The 14,812-nt window shown below is 44.1% G+C and overlaps 1 protein-coding gene across 1 annotated transcript in view; it reads right to left on the bottom strand.

Annotated features, from left to right (window-relative positions):
* Positions 1-13,456, bottom strand: part of LOC121582274 (immunoglobulin superfamily DCC subclass member 4-like) — a 74,829-nt gene extending 61,373 nt beyond the window's left edge. The window contains 1 exon segment of the mRNA XM_045215366.1: positions 13,045-13,456. Coding sequence (XP_045071301.1) covers positions 13,045-13,189 — 145 coding nt within the window. The 5' untranslated portion in view covers positions 13,190-13,456.
* Between the last annotated feature and the right edge of the window lie 1,356 nt (positions 13,457-14,812).

Below are 14,812 nucleotides of genomic sequence, written 5' to 3'. Positions count from 1 at the left end.
GCAAAGCAAATGATAAGGTAACTTCCATACAGACATACAGACACTGGTCATTCAATCAATGAACTGTCTGGATATAAATCTCTATTGTTATCAGAAACATTATCACAGCACATAACTGTGGCTCTGGTTTGACTAAATGGGCCATATTTCAATAGAAATAGTTAAAACACATTTGTCCATATCTATTCAGGAACAATAGATAGTATACTGGGACGGCTGTTTTCTTGTTTAACCGCGAATGTATGATGCATGGAAGAGTGCCTGTACTTTTGTGTGTTTATCTCATTAGGAAAATGTGGCGCCAGACATTTGACCGGTAGCATTTTAATTTACCGGACATTCAAGAAATTTACCGGACCCATGCATTGGGTGCTTAACCTGATTAGGGCGTCCACACATGGTGCTCAGAATGACAGAACCTGCAAGTCGAGGATGCAACAGCATGCATCCTTCTATCCGAATTCCGATGCATAATTTGAAGATGTTAGAATAACTGTCCACATTTACTAACAAGACGAGTAGGAATAATGAACAGCAACATCACTAGCCTATGTCAATCTACTATCTCCCATAGTAGACAAGTTGACCAATTCTATTGGTCTGCTTGTCGTTTTGTGCGAGAAAGAAATAGCCTATTCCAAACAGACTCTGGGACAGTTGTGGGACAATAGATCCCAAATTCACACAACCAGTAGGCCTAGACTACATCACAAAAAAACATGAAAAAGCAAAGTGACTCATGCAACAGATCAGACCGTTTAGCTTAAAGTGTTTATAAACTATTATTTATTCTCATTATAAGCGCAGCAATGCTATAACGGCTAATGGAAACCATGGTATGTGTGTGTGTGCACGTGCATGACTGTTTGCATGTGTACGTGTATGTGTACGTGTGTACGTGTGTGTGTACGTGTGTGCCTACAGGAGCAGGGAACATTATGTGCACTGCGCCAGCCCCACAGAATGGGTGGACAGAGACAGATGGGCTGATTGATAGCACTGTGCAAATACAGTCTGATGATCAGCAGGACGTTGGAACATACGTTTGCCCCTGTTTGTGTGTATGTCAGTATAAAAATCAACCAACTTTATGTGCATGAAGACAACGGGCTTACGCCTACCCACTCACTCACAGGAATATTAAATCATATATATATATATATATATATACACAGTGGGGAGAACAAGTATTTGATACACTGCCGATTTTGCAGGTTTTCATACTTACAAAGCATGTAGAGGTCTGTAAAACATTTTTTTCACATTGTATGATTTTTAAGTAATTAATTTGCATTTTATTGCATGACATAAGTATTTAATCACCTACCAACCAGTAAGAATTCCGGCTCTCACAGACCTGTTAGTTTTTCTTTAAGAAGCCCTCCTATTCTCCACTCATTACCTGTATTAACTGCACCTGTTTGAACTCGTTACCTGTATAAAAGACACCTGTCCACACACTCAATCAAACAGACTCCAACCTCTCCACAATGGCCAAGACCAGAGAGCTGTGTAAGGACATCAGGGATAAAATTGTAGACCTGCACAAGGCTGGGATGGGCTACAGGACAATAGGCAAGCAGCTTGGTGAGAAGGCAACAACTGTTGGCGCAATTATTAGAAAATGGAAGAAGTTCAAGATGACGGTCAATCACCCTCGGTCTGGGGCTCCATGCAAGATCTCACCTCGTGGGGCATCAATGATCATGAGGAAGGTGAGGGATCAGCCCAGAACTACACGGCAGGACCTGGTCAATGACCTGAAGAGAGCTGGGACCACAGTCTCAAAGAAAACCATTAGTAACACACTACGCCGTCATGGATTCAAATCCTGCAGCGCACGCAAGGTCCCCCTGCTCAAGCCAGCGCATGTCCAGGCCCGTCTGAAGTTTGCCAATGACCATCTGGATGATCCAGAGGAGGAATGGGAGAAGGTCATGTGGTCTGATGAGACAACAATATAGCTTTTTGGTCTAAACTCCACTCGCTGTGTTTGGAGGAAGAAGAAGGATGAGTACAACCCCAAGAACACCATCCCAACCGTGAAGCATGGAGGTGGAAACATCATTCTTTGGGGATGCTTTTCTGCAAAGGGGACAGGACGACTGCACCGTGTTGAGGGGAGGATAGATGGGGCCATGTATCGCAAGATCTTGGCCAACAACCTCCTTCCCTCAGTAAGAGCATTTAAGATGGGTCGTGGCTGGGTCTTCCAGCATGACAACGACCCCAAACACACAGCCAGGGCAACTAAGGAGTGGCTCTGTAAGAAGCATCTCAAGGTCCTGGAGTGGCCTAGCCAGTCTCTAGACCTGAACCCAATAGAACATCTTTGGAGGGAGCTGAAAGTCCGTATTGCCCAGCGACAGCCCCGAAACCTGAAGGATCTGGAGAAGGTCTGTATGGAGGAGTGGGCCAAAATCCCTGCTGCAGTATGTGCAAACCTGGTCAAGACCTACATGAAACGTATGATCTCTGTAATTGCAAACAAAGGTTTCTGTACCAAATATTAAGTTCTGCTTATGTGATGTATCAAATACTTATGTCATGCAATAAAATGCAAATTCATTACTTAAAAATCATACAATGTGATTTTCTGGATTTTTGTTTTAGATTCCGTCTCTCACAGTTGAAGTGTACCTATGATAAAAATTACAGACCTCTACATGCTTTGTAAATAGGAAAACCTGCAAAATCGGCAGTGTCTAAAATACTTGTTCTCCCCACTGTATATATATATTTTTTTTACAATTTGTGGTCCAAGTGGCTTAGCTATAGTAGTTGAAAACATGTATATCAACTGTATGTGGCTTTGGAAAAGGTACCTGCTAATGACCATATCCTCATAATTATTACACAAATACCAGATATTGTATCTAAATGAATAACTGTACAATAAAGACATTTATCATAACAGGTATGCATAGCATGAAGGGTAATCAAAATCATTTGTCAAACATTGCAGCAACGAGGAGGAAGAAAGGCTAAGTCCCAGGCAGCCATAAACTAAGGTGGGCAGGGAGGGACTCTCCAGTTTCACCATGCGCCAGGGAGCTCCGTGTACAACAACATTGACATGCTGCCAATTTTATACAGCCAAACATACCTCACAATTGTCTAAACATTTAACCTAATAGCTTTTATCTGCGCCACCTATGGCCTGCTGAAGTGGGGGTATAATGTTATCAGATCCTTCCTGGAGAAAAACGGAATCATTGTCGCCACTCTCAAGTGGAGGGTGAAGAGGTAAAGCACATGAATATGTCTCTCTGAAGGGGAGGCAAGGGGACCTTCCCCTGTTTACACATTTTGGCTCTTGTTTTAGTCACCATTTGTCCTCTAGGCCCACATTATTAGCCAAATAATGATCATTCTACGCAGTTAGACAGGCCCACTGGACTGAAGATGGACCAGCCCGTCTGGCATTTGCCAAAACTGCCCTATAGCCAGTCCATTTCTGGCAAACGACATGGAATATACTGCATATTGCCTTAGATTTCACACAGTCATTTTCATTATGCTCCATCTATGTACCTTGTCTTGCTCTGGACCAAACAATGGAGAAAACACTAAACACTACATTGCCTTGGTGGTGATTTTCAGTTTGATTCTCAAGAGTAATATCCACATGCTGTAATTCCATCCAGGACAGGGCAGGCTGAGTAGAGTTTGAGCCACACACTGAGTGGAGACAGGCACGCAACCCCAGCAGCAGCTGCAGTGTCAGGTGCTGGCCGTTCCAGCTGCGCCCGCCAGCGGTTCAGCTACAGCACGATTCACACAGTCACCCACATTAGTTTTCACACCGCTCTCAAGTTGGCACAAGCTGGATTTATACTCTTTATCACATTTCTACTGTTTATCATATAGGCCAGGCCTACAGTAAAATGACCAATCATAATGCAGTTCAGGAGAGGTAGCAGAGGCCCAGGGAGCTAAACTCTTTCCAACTCATGTATACATTTATACTTGAAAGGACAGTCTGCAACATTTTAACAATAGGAGGCAGACAGATACATAGATGGAGAGAGAGAAACAGAGAGAGAGAGGGGGGGAGAGAGAGAGAGAGAGAGAGAGAGAGAGAGAGAAAGAGAGAGATAGAAAGAGAGAGAGAGAGAGATAGAAAGAGAGAGAGAGAGAGAGAGAGAGAGAGAGAGAGAGAGAGAGAGAGAGAGAGAGAGAGAGAGAGAGAGAGAGAGAGAGAGAAAAACAACAGAGAAGAGAAACATGGCCTGAGCTAACATTTGTTCCCCTCCAGTGCTTCATGACTGCTGGTGTGCTCGCTCTATGTACAGTACTCATTCATGCAAATCCTGGGCTGCTCCAATCACAGCCTTGTGTTCCTATAGGCTTTACAAAGGGCCTCAGAGCAGCATGGGGCTAGGGGCCTCCGTGCGGCCACGGCTACATCAATGGTTCAACAACACCAGCAACAAAACTAACATGGAACGGACGGGAGGCTGCAGGAGGGGAAAGCCCATCCAGGGTAACCACAAGGTCATATACTGTAGCTACAGGGTTGGAGAGAGAGGGACATGGACTTTAAAAAAAACAGAACTCCCCCCTGACGTTTTATTGTGTCTGTGAGATTTGATTTGATCAATTCAACCAAGTGGTTTCGGAGGGAGACACTTGATAGTATCACGAGGCAGAGATCAACAGCACTGATAGACAGTGGTGGTGTGATATGAATCATGATGATATATTGGTCATATACTGGTTAGAATGTTCTGTTTTCTCTTTTTAAAACTGGCTAACTTGCTATTTTCACCCTGTAGGCACCTGCAACTTACCAAGGTGAGATAAACTACACAGTAAACGAGACTCACTTGCGACCAACCAAATTAATTCAAATTTTTTGATTTTTAAGTGAAATATATCAATTTAAGTTTAGATTTTTTGGGGGGGTTCTGTGCAGTTGTAAATCATACAAATACGTGTGAACACCAAAAGTTATTTCAATTTCAACTTATTTTAGAAGAAATAGTGAATGGTGCAAGGGGGACAATATATTTGACCACAACTGTACATACATACATCATGGTTGGATTTGTTTCACAGGCTACAGAGTTTTCTGTGTATATTGTATGCCCGTGTGTGGGTATTGCAGGCATTGTTAGCAGAAAACAGGATCCCCCATTATAGCTAATGGAAAAATGGCAATCTTCGTGGTCAATCTAAATGTAAATAATTGCTTCTAATACACCAGATGTATGTCCTTAAAATTATGATTTTAAAATCGCACACAAAAGAAGCTATAAGGCTATTTAGTTGCTAATGGCAGCATACCGTACCCCGGTTGGCCTTCAAATTGAGTTACTCAATGAGAAGGGGGCAGCACTGAGCTAGCATGCAACGTCACTTCCTGGAGTAGCTCAAACTGCGCATGTTATGTCTCTATGAGACGCCATCTTAACCAACTTAATTTGTCTTCAAGCGCTATTGAGTCTTCACATAGGAATGAATGGGTTCACGTGATCAATGGCTTTGTCCATTCATATATACAGTCATGATTGGATTAAACAATATGGTGGAAAACCCCACCTAGCATAAAAGACGGCTAAGTAGATCCATACCATATTGTTTATACCCTTTTTATCTTTTCAGATATGCAAAAAGTGTTTAGAGGTAGGGGCTAGGGATTGATTTGGGACTGGGCCCTACTCTGCACCTTGCCTACTCAATCAGGGTTCTCTCCCCTCATGCAGAGGCCCCTCCCCCTCCTCAGTCCCCCTCCCCACTGCAAGCCCCATGCTACTCCTCCTTGGTCATGTGACTGAGCGGACAGCAGTGCGGAATGGAAGGAATGTGATCGCATGACTGTTTACCCAACCAGCGCCGTGAGGAAGAGACCCTGCTCTTACACACACACACAAATCACCATATCTGCCTAAAGCACACACATACACACTAGCAACAGAACAAAAACATGTAGCCTATAGCTTGTGAATCGTTTACCACACATAGACACATCTTTTAACAGCTAAATTATTATCCCTTAGATAACACAGCTCACAAACCATGCATGATGAGTCAGACATAATAAATGAGAACAATCTAAAATAAATATATTGATGAAGCTACCGTGTGGCATTATACAATACCAAAAAAGAATCAAGCAAATCATATAACTACTTTTCTTCAAGATAGCAGTATCATCTTGTTAAAAGGAACCGACAGTAGGCAGTGGGCACACAGCAGCAGCACCTGAGTGTTTAACATTCAGCCCTGGCTGTAGTGTAATACTCTGGGGATCACCTGACTGGACCCATCCCTGAGCTTGTGACAAACGTATCACGCAGCATATTGATCCAGCACTATTGATTGATCCTGGGCTGTTTATGGCCGGGGGGGCATCAATACTCATAACGCTCTCTCTGAAGTTTCTAGAAAACATCAAAACATTGAACTCCCCACAGCCAGTACTGGGAAATGGACTTGAGAGAGTCATGCAGTGCAGCAGTCGTCTGTGACCATCTAAACGGAGTAGGCCTATACGTTGTGGTGTGGTTGATTAAATAATCATCCCAAACCGACTACAGAGATAAGGCAAATAAGTAGCTATAGATAACTTAAAAACCAATAAGCCTTTTTAGTGCGGAGTTGGCTTAAGGATGTTTTGAGAAACTTCGAGGAATCCTAGACGTCAGCCTACAGAGATTTAGGTGCAGTCTAATTGAACAGAATGGGATCTGCTCTTGTCCCAGCTGGCAGCCATCAGAGCAGGGACAGAGGCTTTAGAGACCAGACATCTCTAACAGTGCAGGAGGATAGAAGTCTTACATTCACAGGTGGATGGATCTCAACATCATGGTGGACGTTACACATACAAATAAAACTGTCTGGTGCTGATCAAAAGTATACCACAGAACAGTCTAATTGGTGCACCAGTAATAACAACAAAAGACGTTCCACTCCATTACAATAGCGTTACTAGGAGGTAATTACAGTGTTACTACACACACATGATAGTATGAAGTGTAACCAGTCAAATATTTCCAGATACTGAAATGTATTGAGTGAAATAATCATGGAACTTTTATCGTAATATTGGGTGAATAACATTTTGACTGGAATTGTAATCCACAACAAAGGCAGGTTTTACTAACATGAATACCTCTGCATCGTAAGCTTCCTGACTACTCATCTAATGTTTGACAGTAATGTGGTTAAAGTCAAAGGGAAGCTCTCTGAACCACTTACAGGCAACCACCAACTTGTGCAACCACAGAAACCCTGAACCTAAAGACTGGCTTGAATGAGACTTCCTGTCTCATTCAAGCCAAGCTTCCCTCTGTCACTGAACTGTCCCTTATACCACCTCTGGGACTGGGATTGGTCCTCTGACACTACCAAACATGAATAGACACACTCAGCCAGCCATACAAACCAACATCTTCACTGGACAAAGATATGCAGCTCAAATTCAGCCTGGGGCCTCTTTAAATAATATGTATCCTAATTTAGCTGGGTATCTCCAGGGGGATCAAGATGCACTCACATACAAATAGAGTAGGCACTAGGCTTGGGCGATATACCATTTATACCGTATACTGGGATATTTCAAAATACCAACGGTATGATTTTCAATACTGTTGCGGGGGGTGCGTCCTATGCCACTGCTTATAACTATAAGTTAAGTATAACTATAAGAAACCTAAGATGTGTCAAATTAATTATATCAAGCTCAGGGCTCCAGCTATGCATTTGGTTTGCTAACTTGCTAGCTAAGTGGCTAGATGTCAAGATCCAGTTTCTTGGTTACAGTAGAGACATCTCCTCCTGGATTAAGATAGCTGTTGCCTAAATTGTTTTGTGCGTCAAAAAAATTGCCCCCCATGTGTGCACATTCAGTAATACCGTATACCCCGGTATGGTACAGAAACGGTATGACGGTATGAAAATCTGGATACCTCCCAACCCTAGTAGGCACACACGTAGGCACAGTCAGACACACAGTCAGACACACAGTCAGACACACAGTCAGACATACAGTCAGACACACAGTCAGACACACAGTCAGACATACAGTCAGACACACAGTCAGACACACAGTCAGACACACAGTCAGACACACAGTCAGACACACAGTCAGACACACAGTCAGACACACAGTCAGACATACAGTCAGACACACAGTCAGACACACAGTCAGACACTACAGTCAGACACACAGTCAGACATACAGTCAGACACACAGTCAGACACACAGTCAGACATACAGTCAGACACACAGTCAGACACACAGTCAGACACACAGTCAGACACACAGTCAGACACACAGTCAGACACACAGTCAGACACACAGTCAGACACACAGTCAGACACACAGTCAGACACACAGTCAGACATACAGTCAGACACACAGTCAGACACACAGTCAGACATACAGTCAGACATACAGTCAGACACACAGTCAGACACATACTACACTCATCATGCTTATAAACATGCCATTTCCAACCCATTGGGCTGTCAGAAACACAGCAATCACACCTCAAGGACCAAGGGATTGAGATATGGGCACAATAAATAAAATAAGACGGCTTGGATTACAAGCGGATTGTTGCCAGACAAAGTTCAAATAACGCTAATGACTTTAGCCAAGAGCATAGTCATTGATGCAACAAACTTAACATAATTACTCAATTTACGAAACAGCTCATTAAGGACAAAGAAATGCAATTATCTTTATTAAGCAGGACTTGTTCACAAGCATCCTCGAGGGTAGGGTGCTGAGGTAGCTGCAGACAGGGGCTGATGTAGGGTGCTGCAGACAGGGGCTGAGGTACTCTAGGACTGTCAGCTGCACGTGATAGAAATGGATTGGGTGGATATAGGCCCTGTTCCAATTAAGATATCCTTCCTTTCTCAACTCCTGGGAAAAAACAGATCTACAATGCCTTTGGAAAGTATTCAGACCCTTTTACTTTTTCCACATTTTGTTATGTTACAGTCTTATTCTAAAATTGATTAAATTGTTTTTTTCCCCCCCATCAATCTACACACAATACCCCATAATGACAAAGAAAAAACAGGTTTTTAGAAAATTTTGTTAATTTATAAAAAACGAAAAACTTTAATATCACATTTACATAAGTATTCAGACCCTTTACTCAGTACTTTGTTGAAGCACCTTTAGCAGCGATTACAGCATCGAGTCTTCTTGGGTATGACTCTACAAGCTTGGCACATCTATATTTGGGGAGTTTCTCCCATTCTTCTCTGCAGATCCTCTCAAGCTCTGTCAGGTTGGATGGGGAGCGTCACTGCACAGCTATTTCCAGGTCTCTCCAGCGATGTTAGATCGGGTTCAAGTCCGGCCTCTGGCTGGACCACTCAAGGACATTCAGAGACATGTCCCGAAGCCACTCCTGCGTTGTCTTGGCTGTGTGCTTAGGGTCGTTGTCCTGTTGGAAGGTGAACCTTCGCCCCAGTCAGGTCCTGAGCGCTCAGGAGCAGGTTTTCATCAAGGATCTGTCTGTACTTTGCTCCGTTCATCTTTGCCTCAATTCTGACTAGTCTCACAGTCCCTGCCACTGAAAAACATCCCCACAGCATGATGCTGCCACCACCATGCTTCACCGTAGGGATGGTGCCAGGTTTCCTCCAGATGTGGCGCTTGGCATTCAGGCCAAAGAGTTCAATCTTGGTTTCATCAGACCAGAAAATCTTGTTTCCAAGCGGGCTGTCGTGTGCCTTTTACTAAGGAGTGGCTTCCGTCTGGCCACTCTAACACATCTCCACAGATGAACTCTAGAGCCCTGTCAGAGTGACCATCGGGTTCTTGGTCACCTCCCTGACCAAGGCCCTTCTCCCCCGATTGCTCAGTTTGGCCGGGCGGCCAGCTCTAGGAAGAGTCTTGGTGGTTCCAAACTTCTTCTATTTAAGAATGATGGACGCCACTGTGTTCTTGGGGACCTTCAATGCTGCAGAAATGTTTTGGTACCCTTCCCCAGATCTGTGCCTCGACACAATCCTGTCTCGGAGCTCTACGGACAATTTATTTGACCTCATGGCTTGGTTTTTGCTCTGACATGCACTGTCAACTATGGGACCTTATATAGACAGGTGTGTGCCTTTCCAAATCATGTCCAATCAATTGAATTTACCAAAGGTGGACTCCAATGAAGTTGTAGAAACATCTCAAGGATGATCAATGGACACAGGATGCACCTGAGCTGAATTTCGAGTATCATAGCAAAGGGTCTGAATACTTATGTAAATAAGGTATTTCTGTTTTTTATTTGTAATACATTTGCTAAATTTTCTAAAAACCTGTTTTCACTTTGTCATTATGGGGTATTGTGCGTAGATTGCTGAGGATTTATATCTATTTAATCCATTTTAGAATAAAGCTGTAACGTAACAAAATGTGGAAAAAGTAAAGGGGTCTGAATACTTTCCGAAGGCACTGTATATGTGATTGGATGGGTAACTAAGGTTACCTACCAACCTACTACTTTCACCAATTACAACCAGTTTAGATCTGTGATTACATTAAGGAAGGTAGGAATAAAGGGGAGGGATGCACTGAACAGGGCCACTGACGAAGCACTAGGAGGGCCAGAGGTCAGTAGAGCCTCAGACAGAGGTAGGAAGAGAGTGAGGAGGAGTCAAGTGGAAGTAGGACTCAGTGGGCTGATTAACACTGAGCATTAAATCATTGACCATGGATGAGATAGGATGACTAGGGGGAGTCAAGAGTAGAGAGTAAAAGGAGAATGGGAGACAGTGCTGGGAAACATAGAGAGGAGGCCTCCTCTGAGTGAAGTAGTGATGAGGGTTCAGTGAAAGCCCAATAATTTGGTCGGTGTGCATGTGACACTCCTAGCAGGAGTCCCAGGTTAGAGAGAGAGGAGAGAGAGAGAGAGAGAGAGAGAGAGAGAGAGAGAGAGAGAGAGAGAGAGAGAGAGAGAGAGAGAGAGAGAGCTTGTCTAAACACACACTCACTCACTCTCACAGCACTCATTTGTTCAGCGGAGTTCAGCGGAGTTGACATATTTTCATTTTATCTTTCGAATGGAAAAAACAAGCTCTTTGTTTGTGGATCTGATGTAGCGACATCCCATGCACCCAAACTCTCTCCCGTCAAATCATCCCTGCCCCACTATCACCCCCTACTCCCACCCAGCAACCTTCATTCGCCAGCTCCAGTTCCCACAATGCCCTCCCAACCAACCCACCACCCATAACATTCCTCTCTCCAAACCTGGCACACACACACACACACACACACACACAGGAATGCTCCCACCAGTCCAGCGAAGGCGCTACAGTGCTCGACTGTGGGCTGTGGGAACACACCCCAGGGTGTATGGGGGCTGAGGGAGATGCTCACACACACACTACTGTGGGCCTTGTGATGAGCACATGCCACTGTTGCCTGCTACAAACACACACACACACACACACACACACACACAAAACACACACACGCACACACACAACCCCTCAAGGTACTGTACTGTAGTTTGTATCTCTATCTTAAACCACATTGTGACAACATTATGGATAGAGTGGGTAGAAAATGCATTCTCATAGAACACAGTTCGTGCTCTCGAGCATTGAAAATGCATTAGTCCAAATTACATTATCAACAACTTCTTTACCCATCCTTTAGGGTTGCGAGCCATACTTGGAAGTCTCACTTGTACATCTACAGGTAGAACAGGGAAGCTCCTCCAAGTAGCCTAGCGGTTAAGATTGTTGGGACAATAGCCAAACTGTTGCTGGTTCGAATCCCTGAGCGACTAGGTGAACAATCTGTTGATGTGCCCTTTAGTAAGGCACTTAACCCTAGTTGCTCTGTATAAGAGCCTCTGCTAAATGACTAAAATGTCAATCTTGATGAACAGGAAATCATTGTCAGTCCTGATACCACTACTCCTCTGCTTTTTTCAAAGCAATGATCCAATATGTTTGCCTTTCCTCCAACCTGAGCTATGCCAGATTGGCTAAAGCAGAACAAAATCCCATCAGCCTATTTCATGTTTTTACTCCCGTGCTCCTCTTGAACTGTTCTTTGTCATGTAAATGCTGTGGCTGGTCTCTCGCTCAATGCCTGCCTGCCTGCCTGCCTCGCTTCCCCTCCCCTCCCTCGCCGCCTATCGGTGCCTCCCTGGCTCTCAACTCACCGCTTCCCTTCTGGATCTGAAGGCCACCGCAATGCCTGAAAGGCAGCGACCGAATGCATCCTCTCCCAAGCCCCCAAAACATAAGGCACATGTTCGATACGACGATTTAAACATCACAAAATATAATAAGCCTTCATTTGTTTCGAGGCAAGAGCACAAACATAAATTAAATTGTGTGACAATAGATAAGAAACATAATTTTTGAAGGCATTTTTTAAAATCCAGATCGTGTGTAAGGTATGAGAGCAGCTCATTAATAATTGTAATAACAGTGTTATTTAGGCCTACTCCTTCCTAGAGGCAAACTCCTCTCCTAGCAATATGGGGTATTGACTAAGCTACATTTTGCATTGGATTTATAAATCGTGATGCCTGAATAATTATTTTGTACCATCGGCAACGTTTTTTAATTTTGAAAAATGATATTTGTGCAGAAAAGCCACAGGCCACATGTTTAACGCTCATTATTTAAACCTCTTGAAAAGCACCCCACATTCCTCAAACTCAACTCCACAGCACGTCTTCAAATAACGCATGCCTCCACTGTAACATTAAATACGTTATGTGCTGATAATGGTTATATAGTTGCAGATGTGCAACTAACTTTGTAACGGGCAGTCCAGCATTGGGTATAAAGAGAAAACCGACAGCGTGTGTTGGAAGACGAATAGGCTATTGAAAAAAGTAAGAATGTTACAGCCTTTGCTAGATAGCTCTACCATAGAACTGATCCCTAGACTGAACAGTTAGATACAAACACTGTAACGAGCAAGGTGCAAAATGTGTTCACTAACCAATCTCTTCTTATCGCACCTGCATGTTCTGACAGATAACTATAATAGAATACACTACTAACTTGAAAGGCATGCGCAAGTCAATTACATTTCTATTAAGATACGCGACTTACCTTGAACGGATGGTCCACAGAAGCCCAACGAAAGTAGATAGAAAAACCAGATAGTCTCCACCGCCATGTAAAGCATTGATTTCCAGCAGAGGGGTAAAGCAGCGTGTGGGTCTCTACAGCCAGCTATACCGCTAGCAACATGCATATAATGGAATCCGCAATAATCTCCTCTCTGAAGTAGAATATTAGTTGGCTATTAGTTAATGTATATCCCTTTGGCATAGTCCCCTGCTTTCACTCAGAACAGGGTAGCATTTAGTCGGGAGAGAGCCGTCGTGTCTCTCGGCGCTTCATCGCCATGCTGTGAGCGAATGCAAGTGTGTTGGCTGCTCCACACACACACTCGTACACACACACAAGCACGGACGTATGCACACGTACACACACTCTCCCTTGAACACACTGGCAAGTCCTGCTTTAGGTGTCCACTGGAGTCACCTGAAACGCTGCCAATAATTAACGCTGCCAATAATTCACCCCACCTACCCCCCGTTCTTCGTTGTTGAGCTCTACGCTTGCGAATAGAATCAAACTCCCTGTATTCTGCAGTTTCATTTGGAAGACACAGCTTGGGCAGGTGAGTCAGCTGATGTTTAAAACAGAAGTGGTGTCCAACCAGAGGTTGGGTGCACATGCCAAGTGTTCAAGATGCACATGTGGCACTCATACAGCCTACAGCAAAACAAGCTTTCTCCCAGATAACTATTCATATCACACATCATTATAATAGCCAACATAATATATGCCCCTAGTGCTCCATGGTTTAACCAACACCCTTGAATCAGTTGAATAGACAGATCATTTTTTTAGCTCAACTCTCAGGGCAGGCAGCCTCACCCTCTCCCCTATCCAGAGAGCTGAGAGAGAGAGGGGGAGAGAAGAGAGAGGGAGGTGGAAAAAGGTAAAGATGGGGACCAGGGATGGAACATGTGCTCCCGCACTAGTGAAGGGGCTCTAAATGCATCCCAATCACCCATCTAGTTGCCGCCTGGCCTGACCTGCCCTGCACCATGTGTTAAGGGACCCGCCTTTGGTTTTCACATGCAAACACACAGCAGGAGCCAGCTGGACCCCAGCCCTCTGAGAGAGAGGAGACAATAACATGCTGTGGTATACCCAGCAGCCCCATGTGCCATTTCCGCTCTGCAGCCAGGGGAATGGTATAGCATACAGGAGGTAATGGGTTGGGTCAATTTGGGGAAATGTGGCTGAGGGATTAGTGTCTGCACAGACACTTTGCATTGCAGACCATTGTTTCCAGGGTCTTCTAGGATCTGACGGGTCGATCTGAGTCTGTCCTGTCATAATAATAATAATAATATGCCATTTAGCAGACGCTTTTATCCAAAGCGACTTACAGTCATGTGTGCATACATTTTTACGTATGGGTGGTCCCAGGGATCTAACCCACTACCCTGGCGTTACAAGCACCATGCTCTACCAATTGAGCTACAGAGGACCACATTGTGGTGAATGGCTAAGAAGAACTCCTCCCATCTCCTGTTCAATGCCTCGCCAATGTACAATGCACTCTTTCTACACCTGGTGTTGAAATGTGTCCTGTGTGGTTGGATTATGGCCACATTCAGAGAGATTGGTGTTTTGGGCCAGGTGGGATGAATTTCAATACCATGTGCGGACACAAATCCTGTGATTGTGTTGTTATCTGGATCATTTGTTATTGGATTAGTAACGTTCCTTTTGAGCGTAATACCAGATGTGGTTTGGACCTGAGTGCTTGTGGTCTGACAACGCTTTCTCTCCTTTC

The sequence above is a fragment of the Coregonus clupeaformis genome, unplaced genomic scaffold, assembly GCF_020615455.1.
Source record: "Coregonus clupeaformis isolate EN_2021a unplaced genomic scaffold, ASM2061545v1 scaf0431, whole genome shotgun sequence".
NCBI classification, from domain to species: domain Eukaryota; kingdom Metazoa; phylum Chordata; class Actinopteri; order Salmoniformes; family Salmonidae; genus Coregonus; species Coregonus clupeaformis.
Note: the sequence above shows the minus strand (reverse complement) of the source record. Positions and strands in the feature narration are given on the sequence as shown.